The 23,395-nt window shown below is 44.1% G+C and overlaps 1 protein-coding gene across 1 annotated transcript in view; it reads right to left on the reverse strand.

Annotated features, from left to right (window-relative positions):
- NECAB1 (N-terminal EF-hand calcium binding protein 1) overlaps positions 1-23,395 on the reverse strand; it is a 332,817-nt gene that overhangs the window by 144,282 nt on the left and 165,140 nt on the right. Inside the window, exon 5 of the mRNA XM_068237605.1 lies at positions 16,943-17,040. Coding sequence (XP_068093706.1) covers positions 16,943-17,040 — 98 coding nt within the window. The remainder of the gene's footprint in view (positions 1-16,942; positions 17,041-23,395) is intronic.

Below are 23,395 nucleotides of genomic sequence, written 5' to 3' on the forward strand. Positions count from 1 at the left end.
AAGCATAAATGAAGTACAGGTTATCGTGAGAAAATTATACTCACAAACGTGGGTTACCATAAAGGCAACCACTGTATAGGCTGGTGAGGAGATTAGACCTGTCCTCACTCAGGGATAAGAAGTCGCTCTCTGTAGATGCGAAAGGGGGTAGATCACCCCTCCACCAGGGGTGGACACGGTATAGCAGTAGGAGAACAGAGGCGCCAGCAGGATAAAAGCGGATAAAAACTTTAAAATTTGCTGGGAGGAAGTGGTGGACTTACCTCCATGAAGCAGACACGAAAGACTGTCTGAATAGCAGCAATCACATTTATTAAATAGTACCCCAAAAAAGGGCAACGCGATTCGCAGGCCCAGCCCGCCTCATCAGGCAATAAACGTGGGGACAAAACAGAATTTCGGCATTAGCAGGTGTAGTGCCTCAGACTGAGGCGCTACATCTGCTATTGCCAAAATTCTGTTTTTTCCCCACGTTTATTGCCTGATGAAGCAGTCTTTCGTGTCTGTTTTATGGAGGTAAGTCCACCACTTCCTCCCAGCAAATTTTAAAGTTTTTATCCACTTTTATCCTGCTGGCGCCTCTGTTCTCCTACTGCTATACCAATTGTGATTTTAGTATATTAAAAGTACGGCAAATGATGTCTTACTAAGGTCAGATATATCCTACTAAGGACAAGTGTACACTTTTCTTGTTCCTTTTACCTTACAGCTAACCTGAACTGAAAACAAACCTAAGAGATAAGATAATTACATATACAATATCAATTGTATATGGATCCCTTCTGGTGTCACATATTCTTATTTTCAATTCCAAGTGTACCTGAGATGTTATGTAGTACATTATTTATACTTACCTAGGGGTTCCTTTGGCCCTCGCTGTCCTCCCCAGCTACTCCGTTTTCCCGTTTTCTGCTCCGATGAATTGACCAGTCATCTCTATTAATGCTACAGTATGCAAGGCCATGCATATGCAGTGTAGCGTAACTTGTCTAATTTATTGGAGCGGAGAACAAGACAATGGAGATACCGTGGAGGACAGCGAGGGAGCCCTCGGCCTGCATGGGGCAAGAAGAAATGAATAATGTATTACATAATTTCTCAGGTTTCCTTTAAAGTGTACCCGAGGCAACATGTGACATAATGAGATAAACATGTGTATGTACAGTGCAAAGTTATAGCTTCTGTCTTGTCAGTGTCTGCCGGTGCAGCAAAAAAGCAATAGTTGTAGTCACTATTTCCAAACGTTTCTAGGTCCACCATCATTCAGGGCCTGCCGGTGCCAACAAACTTGATTTTGTTTAACAGCTTGTGATCTTCTAGCCACCAGAGGCCACACTACTGCAGCCTTGAGGTTGCAGGTGTTGAGCAATAGAGACAAATGAATTATACGCACTAACACAGGTTACCATTCAGGCAACTATATAGGCAGGTGGGGAGATTAGACCTGACCCCACTGAGGTTGAGAAGTTGCTCTCTGTAGACAGGAAAAAATGGGGTTGCACCTCTCCACCAAGGGTGGACTATAACATAAACTGTAAGTTGGAAGAGAGGCTCCAGTACACGTATAAAATGTATTAAAAAAACACGTAAAAAGAGGAGGTAATTGTAGACTTACCTCCCCAAAGTAGACACAATTCTGTTGATTATTTTCAACAAGTAACTTAATTCATATACTCCACAATGCAACACCTTTCACGGGTTCAATCCTGCTTCATCAGGCTGTAATTGGAGCAAACTATTGCAGTACATCAGAAAGCCAAACTCCTCTTTACAGGGGCACTTGGCTTCCTGACATACTGCAATAGATTGCACCTCTTACCGCCTGATGAAGCAGGATTGAATCTGTGAAATGCGTTGCATTGTGGCAAATATGAGTAAAGGTACTTGTTGACAATAATCAACAAAATTGTGTCTACTTTGGGAAGGTAAGTCCACCACACCTCTTTTAAATGTTTTTTAATGCATTTTATACTTGTACTGGTGCCTCTGTTTCATTTTACAGTTCGTACACAGAAGTACATTTTTTCATTTCATTTCGACCGAGCAGTCTCCAGCCAATATCACTGTTGAAATAACAAAATCAGCAAAAATGAGTCCTAAATCTTCTCTGACATTTGGCACACTTCCTTCATCTGTTTGCATCCTTACTGCACAAAGGAAGAAGTAAGGTTTTACGCATGCTATTCTGTATCCTCTAGTTTTACTGCATTGGCACATTCACAGCACATAGAGGAGGTACAGTGCTGCCCATAATTATTTATACCCCTGGCAAATTTTGACTTAAATTTACTTTTATTCAACCAGCAAGTAATTTTTTGACGGGAAATGACATAGGTGTCTCCCAAAAAACAATATGCAGATGTACAAGAGGCATTATTGTGGGGGAAAAAAATTTCTCAGCTTTTATTTACATTTGAGCAAAATGTGTCCAGTCCAAAATTATTCATACCCTTCACAAACTGTCACAGTTTGTGGGAAAATCCAAAGTTCTATACCATTCCAAATAGTTCAAGCTGTTCTAAAGCATCCTAATTACCCTGAATAATTGGAAACAGCTGTTTTAATCAATTCAACAGGCAAAAGACAGCAGCTCTCTGCAGTTGGTTTGTGGACAGTCATGGCTAAGACAAAGGAGCTCAGTGAGGACCTACGGCTGCCCATTGTGGCTGCTCACAAGTCAGGAAAGGACTACAAGGCCATTTCTAAATGTTTTCAAGTTCCAGTGGCTACAGTGCAAAGTATTATTAAACAATACAAGATGTTCCGTACTGTGGAAAATCTCAGAGGATGTGGTTGGCAGCCAAAAGTGACAGCTGAAAAATGTTTTTTTTCCCCACAATAATTCCTCTTGTACATCGTCTTATTATCTTTTGGGAGACACCTATGCCATTTCCCGTAAAAAAAAAAAAATGACTTGCTGCTTGAATAAAAGTAACTTTAAGTCAAATTTTGCCAGAGGCACGGGAGTCCGCACATCGAGCAAATTGGGGCACCTGCCCTGCCCTGGACACCCGCTGCTCCCCCTGGCTGCCGCTCCCCCCCTCTACCCGCCGCTCCCGTCCCAGCATCAGACCTCGATCAGGCGGCGACCAATAGTGCGGGCGCTAGGACCTAGCACACCGCACTGATATGCGGAAGTGACATCACCTTCGCATATAGAGCGGTGTGTCCGTGCACCGCTCAAACTGGTCGGGTCGCCGCTGATCGAGTTCTGACTCTGCAAGGTGAGGGGGGGGGGGGGGGGGGGCGCCTATCACTACCTAAACGGGGGTCCCTGTCACTAACCTGGGGGACGCTTGTCACTAACCTGGGGGGCGCCTATCACTAACCTGGGGGGTCCATGTCACTTTCTTACCTGGGGGAAGCCTATCACTACGTACAAAACACCACACACTACCAGTATATGTCGCTCAACTGCTGGCAATTTATTCAGTTACAAAAAGAAAAAAGGTCAGACATAGATTGCATAGATATAATATAATGGCAAAACCATTACATTCACCAATAGCTGCATATACCTTTTCTGTGCAGCAGGAACTATTCAGTTCCAAAAAGGAACAATTGTTCCCAATTGGTATGGATCGCCCCACCATCAACGGGAGACAGGCATAGTCCCCACAAACGATCACCCTTGCGACAACCACCAAGCGGGGGTGGCAGGGCAGGACATTAATACTATGGCCGCAACTGCAGCCTTGCACTCTGTCCCGATCCTCCACCGCACGGTGAGGCCACAATGGTAACCGAACAAACCAGCTGACAATAGTCAGCACCACTCCCCTCCCTATGATCCCCCGCAGATCAGCGCACACACACCAACAAACATTCCTGGGGTCGTCACCCCAATATATACTCAGGAAATAGAAAACTCATATTTGCATTAATCTTACGTATATGGACTAGAGAAGAGAAAAGACTAGTGCACAAGGAGGCAACGCTACGTGAAAGAGTTCCTCAATTGAAGAAAAAACAGTTCAAAAATTGTGTTTGTATATTAGTTCCACAGTTTCCTTCCTGTTATCCGGGGAAAGAGAGATGTAACTTGTAATTTACATGTGTTAACACAGTCCTTTCCTACACTTCTCTGCAAAAGAGTATAACCATCAAGGCTCATTGCTTGGTCATCGACTCCGACTGCTGCAATTGATCATCAATCCTGAGTTTTAAATTTTCATTGTCCCCAATGGTAGATAGCTTGAATAGCAAAAAACCCCAGTGCAACACATTCATGGCGTGTATAGTTACCACTCCTCACTTCGTAGTCTGCTGTTTAAACGCACGTGGTGGTGCCCAGCTAACCGCCTATCGATTTCCTAGGCAGGAGTCACCCGTCCATTCACCGGGGACTCAGGGCCGCTTGCCATTAGGGTTGTCTGAACTTATTTTTCATTCCTGGGGTCCGTAGGGTGTGAGAGCGCCGATCCCGGCGGGAGAGCAGAGGGAGGAGAGCGGTCCAGCAGCGCGTGACGTAGGCCTGCGTCACGCGCTGCTGGACCGCTCTCCTCCCTCTGCTCTCCCGCCGGGATCGGCGCTCTCACACCCTACGGACCCCAGGAATGAAAAATAAGTTCGGACAACCCTAATGGCAAGCGGCCCTGAGTCCCCGGTGAATGGACGGGTGACTCCTGCCTAGGAAATCGATAGGCGGTTAGCTGGGCACCACCACGTGCGTTTAAACAGCAGACTACGAAGTGAGGAGTGGTAACTATACACGCCATGAATGTGTTGCACTGGGGTTTTTTGCTATTCAAGCTATCTACCATTGGGGACAATGAAAATTTAAAACTCAGGATTGATGATCAATTGCAGCAGTCGGAGTCGATGACCAAGCAATGAGCCTTGATGGTTATACTCTTTTGCAGAGAAGTGTAGGAAAGGACTGTGTTAACACATGTAAATTACAAGTTACATCTCTCTTTCCCCGGATAACAGGAAGGAAACTGTGGAACTAATATACAAACACAATTTTTGAACTGTTTTTTCTTCAATTGAGGAACTCTTTCACGTAGCGTTGCCTCCTTGTGCACTAGTCTTTTCTCTTCTCTAGTCCATATACGTAAGATTAATGCAAATATGAGTTTTCTATTTCCTGAGTATATATTGGGGTGACGACCCCAGGAATGTTTGTTGGTGTGTGTGCGCTGATCTGCGGGGGATCATAGGGAGGGGAGTGGTGCTGACTATTGTCAGCTGGTTTGTTCGGTTACCATTGTGGCCTCACCGTGCGGTGGAGGATCGGGACAGAGTGCAAGGCTGCAGTTGCGGCCATAGTATTAATGCCCTGCCCTGCCACCCCCGCTTGGTGGTTGTCGCAAGGGTGATCGTTTGTGGGGACTATGCCCGTCTCCCGTTGATGGTGGGGCGATCCATACCAATTGGGAACAATTGTTCCTTTTTGGAACTGAATAGTTCCTGCTGCACAGAAAAGGTATATGCAGCTATTGGTGAATGTAATGGTTTTGCCATTATATTATATCTATGCAATCTATGTCTGACCTTTTTTCTTTTTGTAACTGAATAAATTGCCAGCAGTTGAGCGACATATACTGGTAGTGTGTGGTGTTTTGTACTCGGTTTTTTGACCAGTGTGGTTCCTGCTGATGGTTGCATATATTTTCATGTGAAGGTGTTTTGGGAAGCCTATCACTAACCTGGGGGACGCCTATCACTAACCTGGGGGATGCCTATCACTAACTTGGGGGATGCCTATCACTAACCTGGGGGTCCCTGTCACTTTCTTACCTGGGGGACGCTTGTCACTAACCTGGGGGGTCCCTATCACTTTCTAACCTGGGGGACGCCTATCACTAACCTAGGGGACGCCTGTCACTTTCTAACCTAGGGGACACCTATCACTAACCTGGAGGGTCCCTGTCACTTTCTAACCTGGGGGACGCCTATCACTAACCTGGGGGGTCCTTGTCACTTTCTAACCTGGGGGACGCCTGTCACTTACTAACCTGGGGGACGCTTGTCACTAACCTGGGGGGTCCCTATCACTTTCGAACCTGGGGGACGCTTGTCACTAACCTGAGGGGTCCCTGTCACTTTTTAACCTGGGGGACTCCTGACACTTTCTAACCTGGGGGGCGCCTATCACTAACCTGGGGGGTCCCTGTCACTTTCTAACCTGGGGGACGCCTGTCACTAACCTAGGGGACACCTGTCACTTTCTAACCTAGGGGACACCTATCACTAACCTGGAGGGTCCCTGTCACTTTCTAACCTGGGGGGCGCCTATCACTAACCTGGGGGGTCCCTGTCACTTTCTAACCTGGGGGATGTCTGTCACTAACCTGGGGGGTCCCTGTCACTTTCTAACCTGGGGGACACCTGCCACTAACCTGGGGGATGCCTGTCACTAACCTGTGGGGTCCCTGTCACCTTCTAACCTGGGGGATGCCTGTCACTAACCTGGGGGGTCCCTGTCACTTTCTAACCTGGGAACGCCTATCACTAACCTGGGTGACGCCTGTCACTTCCTAACCTGGGGGAAGCCTGTCACTAACCTGGGGGGTCCCTGTCACTTTCTAACCTGGGGGGCACCTGTCACTAACCTGGGGGGTCCCTGTCACTTTCTAACCTGGGGGACGCCTGTCACTTTCTAACCTGGGGGATGCCTGTAACTAACCTGCATCACCACCAGCCAACCAACCCAGAATCACTGTGAAAAAGGCCACAGCATCACCACCAGTCAGGCCAGCATTTACTTCAACAATGCTAAACATCTACTGCAGTGAACTCATGCAGAGCTCCAGAGCAATCGTCAGAGAAAACACAGGTATACTGGCTTGTTAAACTACTAAAGGGTGCAGAGATGATTTAATAATGATTTAGAGGAAGTAATGCTACACCTGAAGCCCCCTGGTGGTGCCTAACCCTAAGACCCCCCCCCCCCCCCCGAGGTGCCTAACCTTTAGAACCCCCTCTGGTAGTGCCTAACCCATGGAGCTGCCTAATCCTCAGCCCTCCCCCCCGGTGGTGCCTAAACCTAGCCCCCTCTGGTGGCGCCCTAACCCTATACCCCCCTCCTTGAGCTAACCCCCCCCCCCATCCCCAAAACCAGGATATGCGGCTATGAAGGTAAATTGAGGTACCCGATTACCAGCAAAAGGAGCCATAATGTGGCTTTTGCAACACAAAAGGTAAAAATGTGTAAATGTGTGCCCTGCTGTGCCCGCTAGGGCTGCCGCCATGCTCCCACTAGTGGGTGCCGCCATAGGCCCAAATTACCCCTTTTATTCTGCTAAATACGGCTTTTATAATAGGCGCATATGGCGGTGTTGTTTTTTTCATAAGGGTTCCTGCGCCCTTTTTTCCTGCTTTGTTTGTTAAAAGACAGAAAACTCTGCATTCTTCATTCATTCACAGCCCAGAGTTTTTCCAGCTTGGTGAACGGAAGAAGCACAGAAGCTTGCAGCAGCGATTTTCTTCATTCCAGACAAGCAGTTTTATTATTAAGAATTCCTATTATCTGCCTCTAAGCCAGCAGGATATTTGCTGTATCAGGTTATCAGCGCTACAGAGATCCCTTCCCTGTAATTAATGTCTGAAATAACTCTGTCAAACCCCATCCAACGTACTGCTACCAGTAATTATAAGACTTCTCCAAAACATGTGGCGAATCAAGATATTTTTAAACTTGTGTTTGAAACGGAATCCTTGTAAATGAATACTTTATCGCCTCTTGAACACAGGTAAAGGGGGAATTTAAAGAGGAACTCCAGTGAAAATAATGTAGTAAAAAAAGTGCTTCATTTTTTACCATAATTATGTATAAATGATTTAGTCAGTGTTTGCTCTTTGTAAAATCTTTCCTCTCCCCGATTTACATTCTGACAATTATTACATGGTGACATTTTTACTGTGGGCAGGTTATGTAGCTGCTCCTAGCTGTTTTGGCCGTTAGAGACAGCTGTAAACAGCTAATTCCTGTCTGTGAACATTGTTACATTGTGGCAGTTTGCCCAGAGTACCGCGGTACTCAGAGCTTCTTGTGGGAGGGGTTTCAGCACAAAATCAGTCATACAGCGCCCCCTGATGGTCTGTTTGTGAAAATCATTATATTTCTCATGTAAAAGGGAGTATCAGCTACTGATTGGGATAAAGTTCAATTCTAGGTTGGAGTTTCTCTTTAAGCCAACCGAGTGAATGCACAATGAAAGTACATATTATACAGCATACAGTGGCTTGCAAAGGTATTCGGCCCCCTTGAAGTTTTCCAGATTTTGTCATATTACTGCCACAAACATGAATCAATTTTATTGGAATTCCACATGAAAGACCAATACAAAGTGGTGTACACGTTAAAAAAAATGGAACAAAAATCATACATGATTCCAAACATTTAAAAAAAAAAAATAACTGCAATGTGGGGTGTGCGTAACTATTCAGCCCCCCTGAGTAAATACTTTGTAGAACCACCTTTTGCTGCAATTACAGCTGCCAGTCTTTTAGGGTATGTCTCTATCAGATTTGCACATCTAGAGACTGAAATCCTTGCGTACATCAAAAAAGGGCGTCGGGAAAAAAGGGCGCGTGGTGTAAACGATAAACAGAATTATCGTTTATAGAAATATTGTGTAGAATTTCGTTTACATATAGTGTTTTAAGAATTTATAAATCACTAAATAATGTGTATGAGATCGGCAATTCGTAAAACGTTAATCTTCCCTGTTTGTAAAGTGAAACTTATATTTACGTTTATTAAAAACCCTCCCTGTACCTATCCCTAACCCCTAGACCCCCTGTTGGTGCCTAAACCTAAGACCCCCCAGTTGGTGCCTAAACCTAAGACCCCCCTGTTGGTGCCTAAACCTAAGACCCCCCAGTTGGTGCCTAAACCTAAGACCCCCCTGTTGGTGCCTAAACCTAAGACCCCCCAGTTGGTGCCTAAACCTAAGACCCCCCAGTTGGTGCCTAAACCTAAGACCCCCCTGTTGGTGCCTAAACCTAAGACCCCCCTGTTGGTGCCTAAACCTAAGACTCCCCAGTTGGTGCCTAAATCTAAGACCCCCCTGTTGGTGCCTAAACCTAAGACCCCCCTGTTGGTGCCTAAACCTAAGACCCCCCAGTTGGTGCCTAAACCTAAGACCCACCTGTTGGTGCCTAAACCTAAGACCCCCCAGTTGGTGCCTAAACCTAAGACCCCCCTGTTGGTGCCTAAACCTAAGACCCCCCAGTTGGTGCCTAAACCTAAGACCCCCCTGTTGGTGCCTAAACCTAAGACCCCCCTGTTGGTGCCTAAACCTAAGACCCCCCTGTTGGTGCCTAAACCTAAGACTCCCCAGTTGGTGCCTAAACCTAAGACCCCCCTGGTGGTGCCTAAACCTAAGACCCCCCTGGTGGAGCCTAAACCTAAGACCCCCTATGGATAATAATTAATAAATAAATAACATTAAATAACATAAATAACATTAATAAATAAAAAATGTAAATACAAAAATGTAAATAATTTTTTTGGGTGGATAATAATGTTTTACAAATGTTTTAGAAATAGTGATTTAGTATCTTTATAAACGTTATTCGTCACGGGCTCATTTTGTAAATTTAAATCATCTCAAACATAGTTATAAAACCTTAAAAATCTCCGGGCGCCGTTTGTAAAACGTTAATAATCTCCGGAGCCCTTTTTTCCCTGTTCGGCGCCCATTAAACGATATTTATAATAGGAGTGAATGGGGCGCCCTTTTTGTCCACTTGTCTCATGCGCCCAAATCTACTGCTTCCGAAATCCTTGCCCATTCTTCTTTGCAAAACAGCTCCAGCTCAGTCAGATTAGATGGACAGCATTTGTGAACAGCAGTTTTCAGATCTTGTCACAGATTCTCGTTTGGATTTAGATCTGGACTTTGACTGGGCCATTCTAACACATGGAGATGTTTTGTTTTAAACCATTCCATTGTTGCCCTGGCTTTAGGGTTAGGGTCATTGTCCTGCTGGAAGGTGAACCTCCGCCCCAGTCTCAAGTCTTTTGCAGACTCCAAGAGGTTCTTCTTCCAAGATTGCCCTGTATTTGGCTCCATCCATCTTCCCATCAACACTGACCAGCTTTCCTGTCCCTGCTGAAAAGGAGCACCCCCAGAGCATGATGCTGCCACCACCATATTTGACAGTGGGGATGGTGTGTTCAGAGTGATGTGCAGTGTTAGTTTTCCCGCCACGCATAGCGTTTTGCATTTTGGCCAAAAAGTTCCATTTTGGTCTCATCTGACCAGAGCACCTTCTTCCACATGTTTGCTGTGTCCCCCACATGGCTTGTGGCAAACTGCAAACGGTACTTCTTATGCTTTTCTGTTAACAATGGCTTTCTTCTTGCCACTCTTCCATAAAGGCCAACTTTGTGCAGTGCACGATTAATAGTTGTCCTATGGACAGATTCCCCCACCTGAGCTGTAGATCTATGCAGCTCCTCCAGAGTCACCATGGGCCTCTTGACTGCATTTCTGATCAACGCTCTCCTTGTTCGGCCTGTGAGTTTCGGTGGACGGCCTTGTCTTGGTAGGTTTACAGTTGTGCCATACTCCTTCCTTTTCTGAAGGGGATGTTCAAGGCTTTGGAAATATTTTTGTAGCCTAAGCATGCTTTACATTTCTCAATAACTTTATCCCTGACCTGTCTGGTGTGTTCTTTGGACTTCATGGTGTTGTTGCTCCCAATATTCTCTTAGACAACCTCTGAGGCCGTCACAGAGCAGCTGTATTTGTACTGACATTAGATTACACACAGGTGCACTCTACTTAGTCATTAGCACTCATCAGGCAATCTCTATGGGCAACGACTGCACTCAAACCAAAGGGGGCTGAATAATTACGCACACCCCACTTTGCATTTTTTTTTTTTAAATGTTTGGAATCATGTATGATTTTCGTTCCACTTCTCATGTGTACACCACTTTGTATTGGTCTTTCACGTGGAATTCCAATAAAATTGATTCATGTTTGTGGCAGTAATATGACAAAATGTGAAAAACTTAAAGGGGGCCCAATACTTTTGCAAACCACTGTCTGATCTGTGTCACTTTCCAAAATATAGAAAATAATGTATGACCATTTTTGTTTATCTGGTGCAGTTTATAGCTAAGAGGTAACACCACTCCTCTGTGCATGCAATTCTACAGCTTCCTGCATAGGCAAATGCAGGGGGGGGGTTTACAGCTGCCCAGAATCCCCCCTCAGACCAGGACCATTGCAGTGTCTGGGGGGACTGGCACAATTTGTGACACCAGAATATCTGCAGGCCTCCTGCAGCTCACAGCATTGCCTCATTTCTTTCCCTGCTACCGTTGATTTTGGATGGAGCAGAAGCGTGTGTACAAAGCATGGAGCAGCAGTGTGTGTACAGAACATGGAGCAGCAGTGTGTGTACAGAGCATGGAGCAGCAGTGTGTGTACAGAGCATGGGACAGCAGTGTGTGTATAGAGCATGGAGCAGCAGCGTGTGTACAGAGCTTGGAGCAGCAGTTTGTGTACAGAGCATGGAGCAGCAGTGTGTGTACAGAGCATGGAGCAGCAGTGTGTGTACAGAGCATGGAGCAGCAGTGTGTGTACAGAGCATGGAACAGCAGTGTGTGTACAGAGCATGGAGCAGCAGCGTGTGTACAGAGCATGGAGCCGCAGCGTGTATACAGAGCTTGGAGCAGCAGTTCGTGTTCAGAGCATGGAGCAGCAGTTTGTGTACAGAGCATGGAGCAGCTCTGGGAAACTTAACAGAGCCAGGCATGAGCACAGCCCTGTGCACTGCTGTGTAAATGGCTGCTTCATTTTCTACTTCATTAGCAATGTTGGCTGTCATCATTATTGTCTGTATCCAAACAGCTCCTGATCGATCCCGGAGCAGATCGGACATTAAAGAGATAATCGTCAGATCCTGTCAGTCGGATGGGAAATTGCATTGTGTGTACCCAGCATGATGTCCTACCATAATATTATACTGTATTGTGCGTTGCTGAGGGAGCCCTTTCAGGAGTCGTCGTCTCCCCCCCCCCCCCCCCTTGAAAATCCTGTGTTTGCTCCTGTCCTGTGTCACCCCTGTTCCCAGCATTACCACAGTGAGCAGTGGCATAGCTCATACCTCTCAACTTTTTGAGATGAGAAAGAGGGACACTTAAGCCACGTCCCTGCCACACCATTGATCACGCCCCTGTCACACTTGTCACGCATACCATAAATATTTCATAAGAAAAATATTTTGTTTTATAATTCAAAGCACACTGGTCCTTTCTATACTGGTTAATTTCTCTTCATATTAACATTTTAAAATTAGTAATATATCAATTTAAAGAATGGTAATCAAGTTTAGAGTCAAACACATTTTTTAGTAGGGAAATACATATATTTACGTAAAAAGAGGGACAAATGAGGAGGAAAGAGGGACTGCCCCTCCAAAACAGTTGGGAGCTATGGCGTAGCTAAGGAGCTATGGGTCCCAGTGAAAGCAGTACATTGCTCCCCCCAACACTCTATACGTAACAATTGATACGGCGCACCAAAACCTGCCAGGGACAACCCCAGTGTCAGAGGTGCAAGAAGGGGATGGGGAAGAGCTTGTTAATGATTACTACTATTCAAAGCATATATAATAGAGGGGGTACCAGCACAGCACGAATAAAGAGCTAATACTGCGGTTGAGGGATGACTCCTCGGGGCCCTAGACCCTGAATAAGCATGCAGATCAAATATCTATGACAAATCTGACAAGATTAGCTGCATGCTTCTTAGAGGTATGTGATTTAGACCCTACTGGCCAGAAAGATCAGCAGGATTGCCAGGCAACCCGTATTGTTTAAAATAGAGTGACCAGACGTCTCGGATTGCCCGGGACGCAGCCCGGATTCGGGGTCCGCTGTCCCAGGCAGCATGAGGTCACGGGAAATGTCCCGCTTTTAGCTGCGGGATGTCCCGGACTCTGGCCACTGTAACTGCATGAACTGGCAGCGACGTCTATAGACGCCGTGCCAGTTCATTGCCCGCAGCCCCGCTCCAGCCTCCTTAGTCTTCCGGTGTTCCGACAACGGCAGGCGAGCAGGGCTACGGTAAGATGGCTGCCGGAGCCCTGTACTGGAGACTATTTGTGTCTCCAGTACAGGGCTTCGGGCACCATCTTGTCGTAGCCCTGCTCTGTCTGTCAGCGTGGGAGACTGTAGGAGGAGGAGCAAGACTGTCCCAGGAGCAGCGCGCCAGAGGCCGGCCAGGAGCGAGAGGAGACTTAGGCCAGGTGAGTAAATTATTTTTTTTCCAGGTGAAATGTGCCCCCATTGCATCTATTTTGCACTGATATGTTGCCCACAATGCGTTTATTTTGTGCTGAAATGTTGCCCATTGTGTTTATTTTGTGCTGTAATGTGCCCACATTGTGTTTATTTTGTGCTGAAATGTGCCCCCATTGCGTTTTTTTGTGCTGAAATGTACCCCCATTGCGTTTATTTTGTGCTGAAATGTGCACACATTGTGTTTATTTTGTGCTGAAATGTGCCAACATTGCGTTTATTTTGTGCTGAAAAGTGCCCACATTGCGTTTATTTTCTGGTGTCTTGGGTAACTGTTGCTGCATTTATTATTTAATGGTCATTGTTGGCTATGTTTGCTGCTTTGGGGTTACGGTATACTATTAAATAGCATCACACAGTTTCTGCACACCCATGATGCGAATCCGCGTTTGACCACATCATGGCGTAAACACTGCTTTCTTATGCCTCGCTGTTACATCATTATGTTAGCTCCGCCCATACAATGTCATGGCCACGCCCATTTTTCGGTGCGCCGCAGCCTACAGTTTTCCGGCGCGGCGCGCATCCTCTGCCCCCCCTGTCCCAGGTTGAACCGACAAAAATCTGGTCACTCTATTTAAAAGGAAATAAATATGGCATCTTCCATAGGTCTCTTGCTTCAGATTCCTTTTAAGTAAATGTTAGTCACAAATAAGACGTTTCTCACTAGCTCAGTGCTTACAGAAGGAAGATTAGAGGGAAGTCCTTTGAGAAGAGGTTGAAATTACAGTTAACAGGAAGTGACTTCCAGGTGAACAGCTATTTCTGCACAGGACCTTCTCCATTCAGCTTGTACCATTATTTAGTCTAGGTTTCCACTGCTGCGATTACGGTCTGTTTCCTGCCCACAAAATCGGATTTGATTTGGCAGCCTATTGAAGTCTACACGGAGAATCAAAATTCGTGGTCGGGGAAAAATCTGATGGCATGCAGCATAATCTTGCGTCACTTGTCCGAATAGAGGGATTCGGCCTTTAAGGGTTTTAGAAACACTACAAAGATTGGATCACCTGCTGCTAAGAAACAGAAGTCTACCAATCAGAAGTTCATCAGTTTCTTAAGATTGTATTATATGAAAATTGAGAAGCTGACTGTCCTAAGCGAATCTGAGGGATCTTATCAGCGATCCTTAACCTCCTTGCCGGTCTAAAAAATCCGGCAAGGAGGCAGCGCCGCACTTTTTTTAAATTTTTTTTTTTAAAATCATGTAGCGAGTCCAGGGCTCGCTACATGATAGCCGCTAAGCGGCGGCATCCCCCCACCCACTCCGATCGCCTTCGGCGATCAGAGTATGCAGGGAATCCCGTTGAGAACGGGATTTCCTGCAGGGCTTCCCCGGTCGCCATGGCGACCGGGCGGGATGACGTCACCGACGTCATAGACGTCGTGACGTCAGAGGGAACTCCGATCCGCCCCTTAGCGCTGCCTGGCACTGATTGGCCAGGCTGCGCAGGGGTCTGGGGCGGCTCGGCGCGGCGGGTAGCAGCGAATCGGCGGCGAGCGGCGGCGATCGCAACCTACACGCAGCTAGCAAAGTGCTAGCTGCGTGTAGGGGAAAAAAAATTATGCAAATCGGCCCAGCGGGGCCTGAGATATCCTCCTGCGCAGGTTACCCCGAGCTGAGCTCGGGATAACCGGCAAGGAGGTTAAAGGACTTACGAGCTGAATTAAAAATCCACTTATCATTACATGCAGGGGCGCGCCCCCTCAGCACAGAATGCGAGCGCAGAGTGAGGGAGGATGTACTCACTCATGACGTCACGCACATGCGCAGAGAGTGCCCGGCAACAGGAGCGCGATCTAGGATGCGCTCCGCCGGGCAGCGCAGGCGTACTACTCCGGGTCATTGCGACCCGGAAGTAGTAAGAGGCCCATGGATTTAGAGATGTTCGCCGGCGAACCGTTCGGGAACCGTTCACCACATCTCTACTCTAAGGTAATTATCAGTTAATCAGTTCACCCCCAAGGGTTTTTACCCTAACGGACCAGAGCAATTTTCACCTGTCAGTGCTCCTCCCTTTTGTTCCTTAATAACTTTATTACTACTTATCACAAGAAAATTATCTATACCTTGTTTTTTTCGCCAGAAATTAGGCTTTCTGTAGGTAGTACATTTTGCTAAGATTTTTTGTTATTCTAAATGCGTTTTAATGGGAAAAATACAAAAATAATGGAAAAAATTCATTATTTCTCAGTTTTCAGCCATTATAGTTTTAAAATTAAACATTCTCCTGTGGATAAAACCAACACATTTTATTTGCCCAGTTGTCCCGATTATTAAACCGTTTAAATTATGTCCCTATCACAATGTATGGCGACAATATATTATTTTGAAATATAGGTGTTATTTTTCGGTTGTTTTTTTTTTGTCCGGTCCATAATTGCAAGCTGCTATGCAGTAAAGTAAAAGTAATTTTCCCTCATTAAATATAGATTAAAAAAGCTGAGTCCCTAAGGCAACTATTTATGTATTTTTTAAGATGATTTTTTTTACAAGTGGGGGGGGGGGGGGGGCTTTGGAAGTGTAAGTTATTAACTTTATTAGTAATGTGTATAAGTGTATGTGTATGTATGTGCCTGTATGTGTAATATACTTTTTGGCCACAAGATGGCACTAGTGAACACTCTCCTGTTTATGACGTGTTCACTTTTTTTACACTTTGCTAAACTGTGACGGCTTCATGTTTCTGAATGGACGCAGTCATTCATTCAAGGCATTGCGATTGGGTAGAGGACCGCTCAGTCCTCTTCCCCAATCACTTAACACGGAATCCCGATGGAAACAGCGGCAGGAGCGGCGCGCACACATGAGGAGCGGCAGCGGGAACGTGTGACATATTAAAACATCATGTTGCCGTTAACAGGCTCTAACATGACGTTGTAATACGATACATTGTCATTGAATAGTTTAAAAACTGGTAGAGTGGTGTGAAGGATTTTTTCATGGATACGATCACAAACTGCTTTCAAAATTGGGAACTTTTGATTTAAAGGGCAACTTCAGCCTAAACAAACATACTGTCATTAAGTTACATTAGTTATGTTAATTAAAATACATAGGTAATATAATCTCTTACCCACCCTGTTTTAAAAGAACAGGCAAATGTTTGTGATTTCATGGGGGCTGCCATCTTTTTGCCTAAAAGGAGATGACAGGGAGCATGAGACACAGTTCCAAATGTCCTGTGTCCGGATCACCCCTCCCAGCTGCTTGCGCTAGGCTTCAAATCTCAAATTCAAAATGTAAAGAACACAAGTTTGCACTAAAACAGCAGTGGGAGAACAACAACATCAGAAATCCCATCATGCTTTGCACAGCATCAGGGGGAAAATGCTCAGGCAGTTTTCTTCTGTGCAGCTAAAAATGAGGCTCAGATAAGAAAAACAAAGTTCTGATACTGTGAAACTGTTAAAGAAACACCAAGCCTTTTCAGTGCTGCTGAGTAGATTTTTAGTCTGGAGGTTCACTTTAATGCTGTGGATCAATTGCAATGGACCCATACACCATTCGAAGCCCAAATAAGGTTCCACAGAACGGATTGTGCGGAGAGGATTGTGCTAACCCCCATTTTGAACAAATATTGCAAGAAAGGTTTATACAGCACTGCTAACAGCAGAGATGACAGGCTACAGGCAGCCACTTTAAATAAGTGAAATATGTAATTATTCCCTTACTTTTTTTGTCTTGTCCATTGCCTTCAGTATAGAGAGGTTCAGGTCTTCCAGTGCTGCCAACACACTTTCATACTCTCCCAAGTGCTGGGAAAAGTAATCTGAAAAAAATAAAATAAAAATACAGACGTTATAATATAGACTAAACTGAATGGAAGGTGTTTTTCCCATTCCGAGCATAAGATGCACTGTAAGCGTTCAGATCGGTGACACAAGAGCTTGCAATCCAGTGCAGTTGCTTGCTACAGTCCTGGCAATAATCAATATAACAGTGTGGTCATGGTGATAGATAGAACAGGTAGTTACAGATTCAGTGGTTGGAATGGTCAATGAGATAGATGCAAATAATTCAGAGTTGATGCAGAATTATGCATATTTTGGTGCAAATTTATGCAGCTTGGAAAAGGACCAATTGAGTGGAGCCGAGGTGGGATTTGATTGGTCCATTTTCAAGCTTGCTTTACATTTTTTATAAATCTGTAAAATCTGTATATACACTATTATTTGCATCTCAATGATCACCCCTACCCTACTTGGCATTTAACTTCAATCTCAGCTTAGGCCTGATTAACCTTTCTCCTGAGTTTTCTCAAAAGAGGCTATTTCACATCCTATCTACAAAATAAAACAAGTGAAAATGTATTAAAAACTAATTAAGAAAAGTGATATCAAACTTGAGTAATTTGGGGCAACCATTTGTAAAGTAAACCTGAGGAGAAAAAAGTGTTAAAACATACTTACCTACATGATCTATATGGTCTCCTGACATCTCCAGGCTCCTTATTGTGTCTGGCCTCCCCTCCATCTTGCTGCTTTATTCCACATTTGGCGCTCTGGTAGGATCACCGGGGCATGTGCTGTCCATTCGGGTGCCCTCTCTGTATGCACTGCCGCACAGCTGTGTGTAGCAGCCGTCACTGGAGGTGTTCTGGGCATGTGCAGTTCCAGTTCTTTCCGAACTGCTCATGCCCATGATGCTCTTTGCTGCTGTGCACAGCCGTCCTGGAGTACGATTCACAAGGGCACGCGGAGTGGACTGCGCATGTGCCAGTCTCTGACTGGTCCCAACATGAAGACAGGGGAGGCAGGACGAAATAAGGATCCTGGAAGTCTCTGGAACGATGCAAGACATTTGGGAGTGCCCGCAGCCAAAACAAAAAACTTAGGTGCGTACACAATAATAATTGTGGTGATAGTGGCGTCCAGAGGAGAATTGGGGCACGGGAGGTGCCGGGGCAACGTAGGCACCAAAAGCAGCAGAGATTGCCTTTTAAATAGCAGTGGCAGGGGTAAGTTACTGGGTTAGTGTTAGGATTAGGTAGAGGTGGTTAGTGCTAGGCTTACCATAGTTAGGTAGGTTAGCTTTAGGAGTAGATAAAGCATTGAGGATATTCTACTGGTGGCTTTACATGGTGTCCTTTTTTGATTTACACCACTGGAGACCTTATAGGTCATCTAAGTATATCTGTTCATTTTGCATCCCCTCCCCTTTCATGAGAGAAAAGCTTATTGAATCAGAGCCTCTACATTCTAAAAACTATATATATATATATATATATATATATATATATATATATATATATATATATATATATATATATATATATATACATACATACATATATATATATATATATATATATATATATATATATATATATATATATATATATATATATATATATATATATATATATATATATATATATATATATATATATATATATTTAGCTGGCCTGTGGATAGCACAATCTATTCTTTCTAGTTTTTACAGTTATGGTCCTGGTACCGGCATGCATGCTGGAATGAACCCAGTGACATATACAGTACTATAGACTGGAGAGGGAGAGGAGATCTTCTGCTGCATGGGAATACATCAACATACATATATTAGCAGAAAAAAATCCAGTATGGCTAATTGCTATTCTCCGAGTTGAGTCGATTGCAGAAGATGGGGAAGACCTGTACAGACATCAAACTAGTAATAGATGGGCAGAGCCTCTGTGCCAGGCAGAGTCTCAGTTATGTACGGATTGAGTAAACAAAAGGCTTTATCTGGTTGTCATAAATCAGCAAACATCCTCTCAAGACCCCATTTGGATGTTTTGTTTCATTAAGGCATAGTAATAACATGTATTTATGTTTCAAAAAAAATCCATGTATCCCCTTTTGATGTTGCATGTACTGTATATAATGTACATTCTGGCGCATAAGACTACTTTTTAACCCTTGAATATCTTCTGAAGAGTCGGGGGTCGTCTTATACACCGGGTGTATGGTACCGGGTGATGCGCGATGCTGATACGTGATGCGCATACGGGAAATGCTGGTGTTTATGCGATGCTGACACATGATGCGCGTATGCAACATGCTGATGATTCATTACCAGGTGCTGGAGATTCCGCAGTCACCTCATATGCTGGGGGGAGTTCATTGCTCACGCTGCAAGGTCTGGGATGCCCAGGGTATGAAAGAAAGAGATTACACTGTGCCCATAAAACACGCCTCTTCCACCTGTCTGGTCCGCCCTATCCTGTGTGCTGTGGAAGAGGGGTAGTCTTATACGGCGAGTATATCCCAAACTCTTTATTTTATATATATATATAATTTTTTTTTTTTTTATTTTTTTTTTTTAAAGTTTGCCTTTAAATGGTATAATCCTGATTCAAAACTTTTTGATTCAGGAAACTAATGCCTGTAGTGGATTTTTAATCTAATCTGACCTAAAAGCAAGCAAAGAACCTGTATGAGCAATATTGGGGTTACCAGGAGAAAAAATATGCTAAAAGGACCTTGTGATTAAAAACCTTCACAAAATCATATTACTGAAAATGCCAACAGCAAGGCACGCAGCATCACATCCAATAACTGTTGATATGGGATCAATGTAAGGGTCAAATCACGCAGTTGACAGGTTGGTGATATCTGACTCCAGAGGCTGTATCGCGTCATTTCAGCTCGTTCTTAACATATTCACGTAACTCTTGTAGGGATTCCACCCTGAGTTAGCGAGTGATGGAACGTTGTCAGAGGACTTGAGTAGCAACACTGTCGCCCGTAGCAGCCAGTCACTTCCCGTGTAAGCCTATTATTAGCTACGGCTGCTAGAGACATGTCATTGCCTCTAGAGACATGTCACAGCCACAGCACACAGGTGACACTGTTGCACTTACACATCCTGCAATTACTTATTGCAAATGACAATACAGTACTAAGATACATTACATTCATATATGACTTGCATCATCTGCTATTTTTTTTATTTGTGTAGAAAAAGAAAAAAGGAGGAGCTCTCCTACACTGCGTTAACCTTTGATTAAATATAAAAACCTGACGAAGGTGTGGTAATCGCTGAAACACGTTGTGACAAAAGACAGCATGCACATGGAACATCTCAACCCACCGAACGTCCTTCCACGCCAACATCACACTTTAGCCCTAGCAAGGCTCTGGATCATAGCGAGGACAAGCTGGCGGCCTGACTCGCACATATTTATCCACTTAATTGTAAGCGCAACTTGTATGTTTTTTTATTTTTAATAAAAGTTTAACACACCAGGGGGTTGATTCACTATAACAAATAGTGTGCCTTATCAGAGTTTACATGTCTTATCAGAGTTGATATGCCTTATCAGAGTTAGCGTGCCTTATCAGAGTAGTGTAGCGAGTGCTACAAACTTATGCCCGCTAATTGTCAATGACGAGAGCTCCACTTGTCCTGCCCTAAGCCCCTGTGGGTCCAATTACTTTAAAGGACATTATTCCCGCCCAATAGGCTGCCTGTCACTTGACAGGAAACGTGACAGGCTATTCCTATCCAGGAAGTCAGACTCGTTTAGTCTAGTATCAAAAACAGCTTTTAGTCTCATATTTGAAAAAATTCCAATTTCCAAATTGGAGGGTTTTTTTTACATATGAGAATAAAAGCTAGACTTCCTGGGGAAAAGAGGTGGGCCTAAAACTAAAATTGGATGAGAGGTTATGGGATAAGATCTTCCAGTCGATTTGGATTACTTCGGATACAAGTACCCAATTGACGCAATACAAACTCATAACGAGATGGTATCTTACACCGGCAAGGATGGCAAGTAGTGGCCTAATAGCAAATGACACATGTTGGAAATGTATTAATCAACGCGGTACTTTGGTACACATGATGTGGGAATGTCCTATAGTGAGGAATTTTTGGGTGGAGATAGAACATTTTTTAAAAACTAAATTCATTAAGCAATTAACCATCGACATTATGGGGGCTCTCTTTGGGGTGCTGGAGGGGACTCAGGGATTGGGTCAGGTGTGGGAGTCATTGTTGATCCTGGGAACAGCGGTTGCGAGGAAACTTATCATAAAATTATGGAAAACACAAGGAGCACCATCTGTTCAAGAATGGGTAATTGAGATGACAGCAATTTTGGAGGATGAAATAGGTAATGAGGTGGTAGAAGAGGTAGAAGACAGAATACAACCTAATTGTAGAATAGGGAAAGAAATGTGTATATTATGGAATAGTAGATTATAGTTTGAATTTAATGGTGGAGAAGATCAGTCCCGGAATAAATGGATGATTGGATGGGGTGAACATGGATGAATGGATGTGGTAAGAGGAATGAGGTATGAGGTGGAAGAAGGGGTGGGTATTATCTACCGCCTTATGTGTCTTTTTGCTGTGGTAAAGGAAGTAATAGGCCCCTGTAGCTAATAATGAGGCGCGAATGGGAAGAGGATGGGGGGTCCAAAATAGGTTTCGGGCGGTAGAGGGGGGGGGGGGGGTCTGATTTGGAGAATTTAGGGTTGTTTTTCTTTTCTTTTTTTTTTCTTTTTTTTTTTAGCTTAATCTATTATATAATAAAGAAGTTTATAGACCAACGCAAACTATGATGCAAATTACTCCCAACCACAGGAGGTCTCTGATGAAGCCAAGTTTACAGGTTGGGACATGGCTTTTGTTGAGTTGCTGACTGTTTGCAAAAAATAAGAAAGAAAAAAAAAAAAAAAAAGCTAGACTTCCTGGAGGTAAGTCCACCACTGCCCCCTTTTTAACCTGTTTTTAATGTATTTTACTCTTTGCTGGCTCCTCTGTTTCACTGTCCATTCCATTTACAATATCCACTCTTGGAGGAGGGGTGTCATCCCATTCCTACTACTACAGAGAGTGACCGTTTTAGCCTGAGTGGAGTCGGGTATAATCTCCCCACCTGCCTGCACAGTGGTTACCTTGGAGGTAACCCGCCTATGTGAGTATTACACTTCACAAATTTCCAGACAACCCAACCTTTTAGAGAACATACTGCACTATAGGCTCTCGGTTTCCTTTGTCCCCATTTTGTCAAAGAGATCAGCTGGAATGTCAGGCGGCAGGTATTGCTTAACCAGTTCGCATTCAGTCGTTTTTCGCTTCATGCATCCGAACAATGTTCACCTCCCATTCATTAGCCTATAACTTTATTACTACTTATCACAATGATCTGATCTATATCTTGTTTTTTCCGCCACCAATTAGGCTTTCTTTGGGGGGTACATTTTACTAAGAGCCACTTTACTGTAAATGCATTTTAAAAGGAAGAATAAGAAAAAAACGGAAACAAATCATTATTTCTCACTTTTCGGCAATTATAGTTTTAAAATAATACATGCCTCCATAATTAAAACCCACGTATTGTATATGCCCATTTGTCCCGGTTATTACACCATTTAAATTATGTCCCTATCACAATGTATGGCGACAATATTTTATTTGGAAATAAAAGTGCATTTTTTCCGTTTTGCATTCATCACTATTTACAAGCTTATAATAAAAAAAGAAAAGAAATATTTCATCTTTACATAGATATTTAAAAAGTTTAGACCCTTAGGTAAATATTTGTGTTTTTTTTTTTATTGTAATGTTTTTTTGTTTTTTTTTAATTAAACATTTTATGTGGGTATTTTTGGGAGGGTGGGATTGAAATTGTATTTTTTTTTTGTAAATATATGTGTATTTTTATTTTTATTTAACATTTAGATGTAGTTTACTTTTTGAGTTGTTTACAGTGACGTCACTCTAAGCGTACCACGTACGCTTAGAGCGACATAGGAAGCAGAAAAAGCATAGCTTCCGAGAGAAGCTGTCGCTTTTTCTGCGGGGGAGAGGAATCAGTGATCGGGCACCGTTGCCCGATTCACTGATTCACTGGCTAACAAACCGCCGGCCGGGAGCGCGCGTGCACGCGCGCGATCGGCCGCGTGGACGCGCAGGAGCGCACATGGCTTCCTGGACGTGAGTTTCATGTCCAGGAATGTCAAATAGTTAAAGTGGACCTGAACTCTTGCACAGGACACAAGGAAAACAGAGAGGAATGCACTGTGTGTTTTTAGAGAGAAGAGCTTGTCTAATCCCCCTCATCTGTAAGTAATCACAAGTGTAATTTGATCTCTCAGCTGTGTCAGCACAGAAATTCGTCAGTCATAGGCAGACAC

This window comes from Hyperolius riggenbachi, chromosome 5, assembly GCF_040937935.1.
Source record: "Hyperolius riggenbachi isolate aHypRig1 chromosome 5, aHypRig1.pri, whole genome shotgun sequence".
NCBI lineage: Eukaryota > Metazoa > Chordata > Amphibia > Anura > Hyperoliidae > Hyperolius > Hyperolius riggenbachi.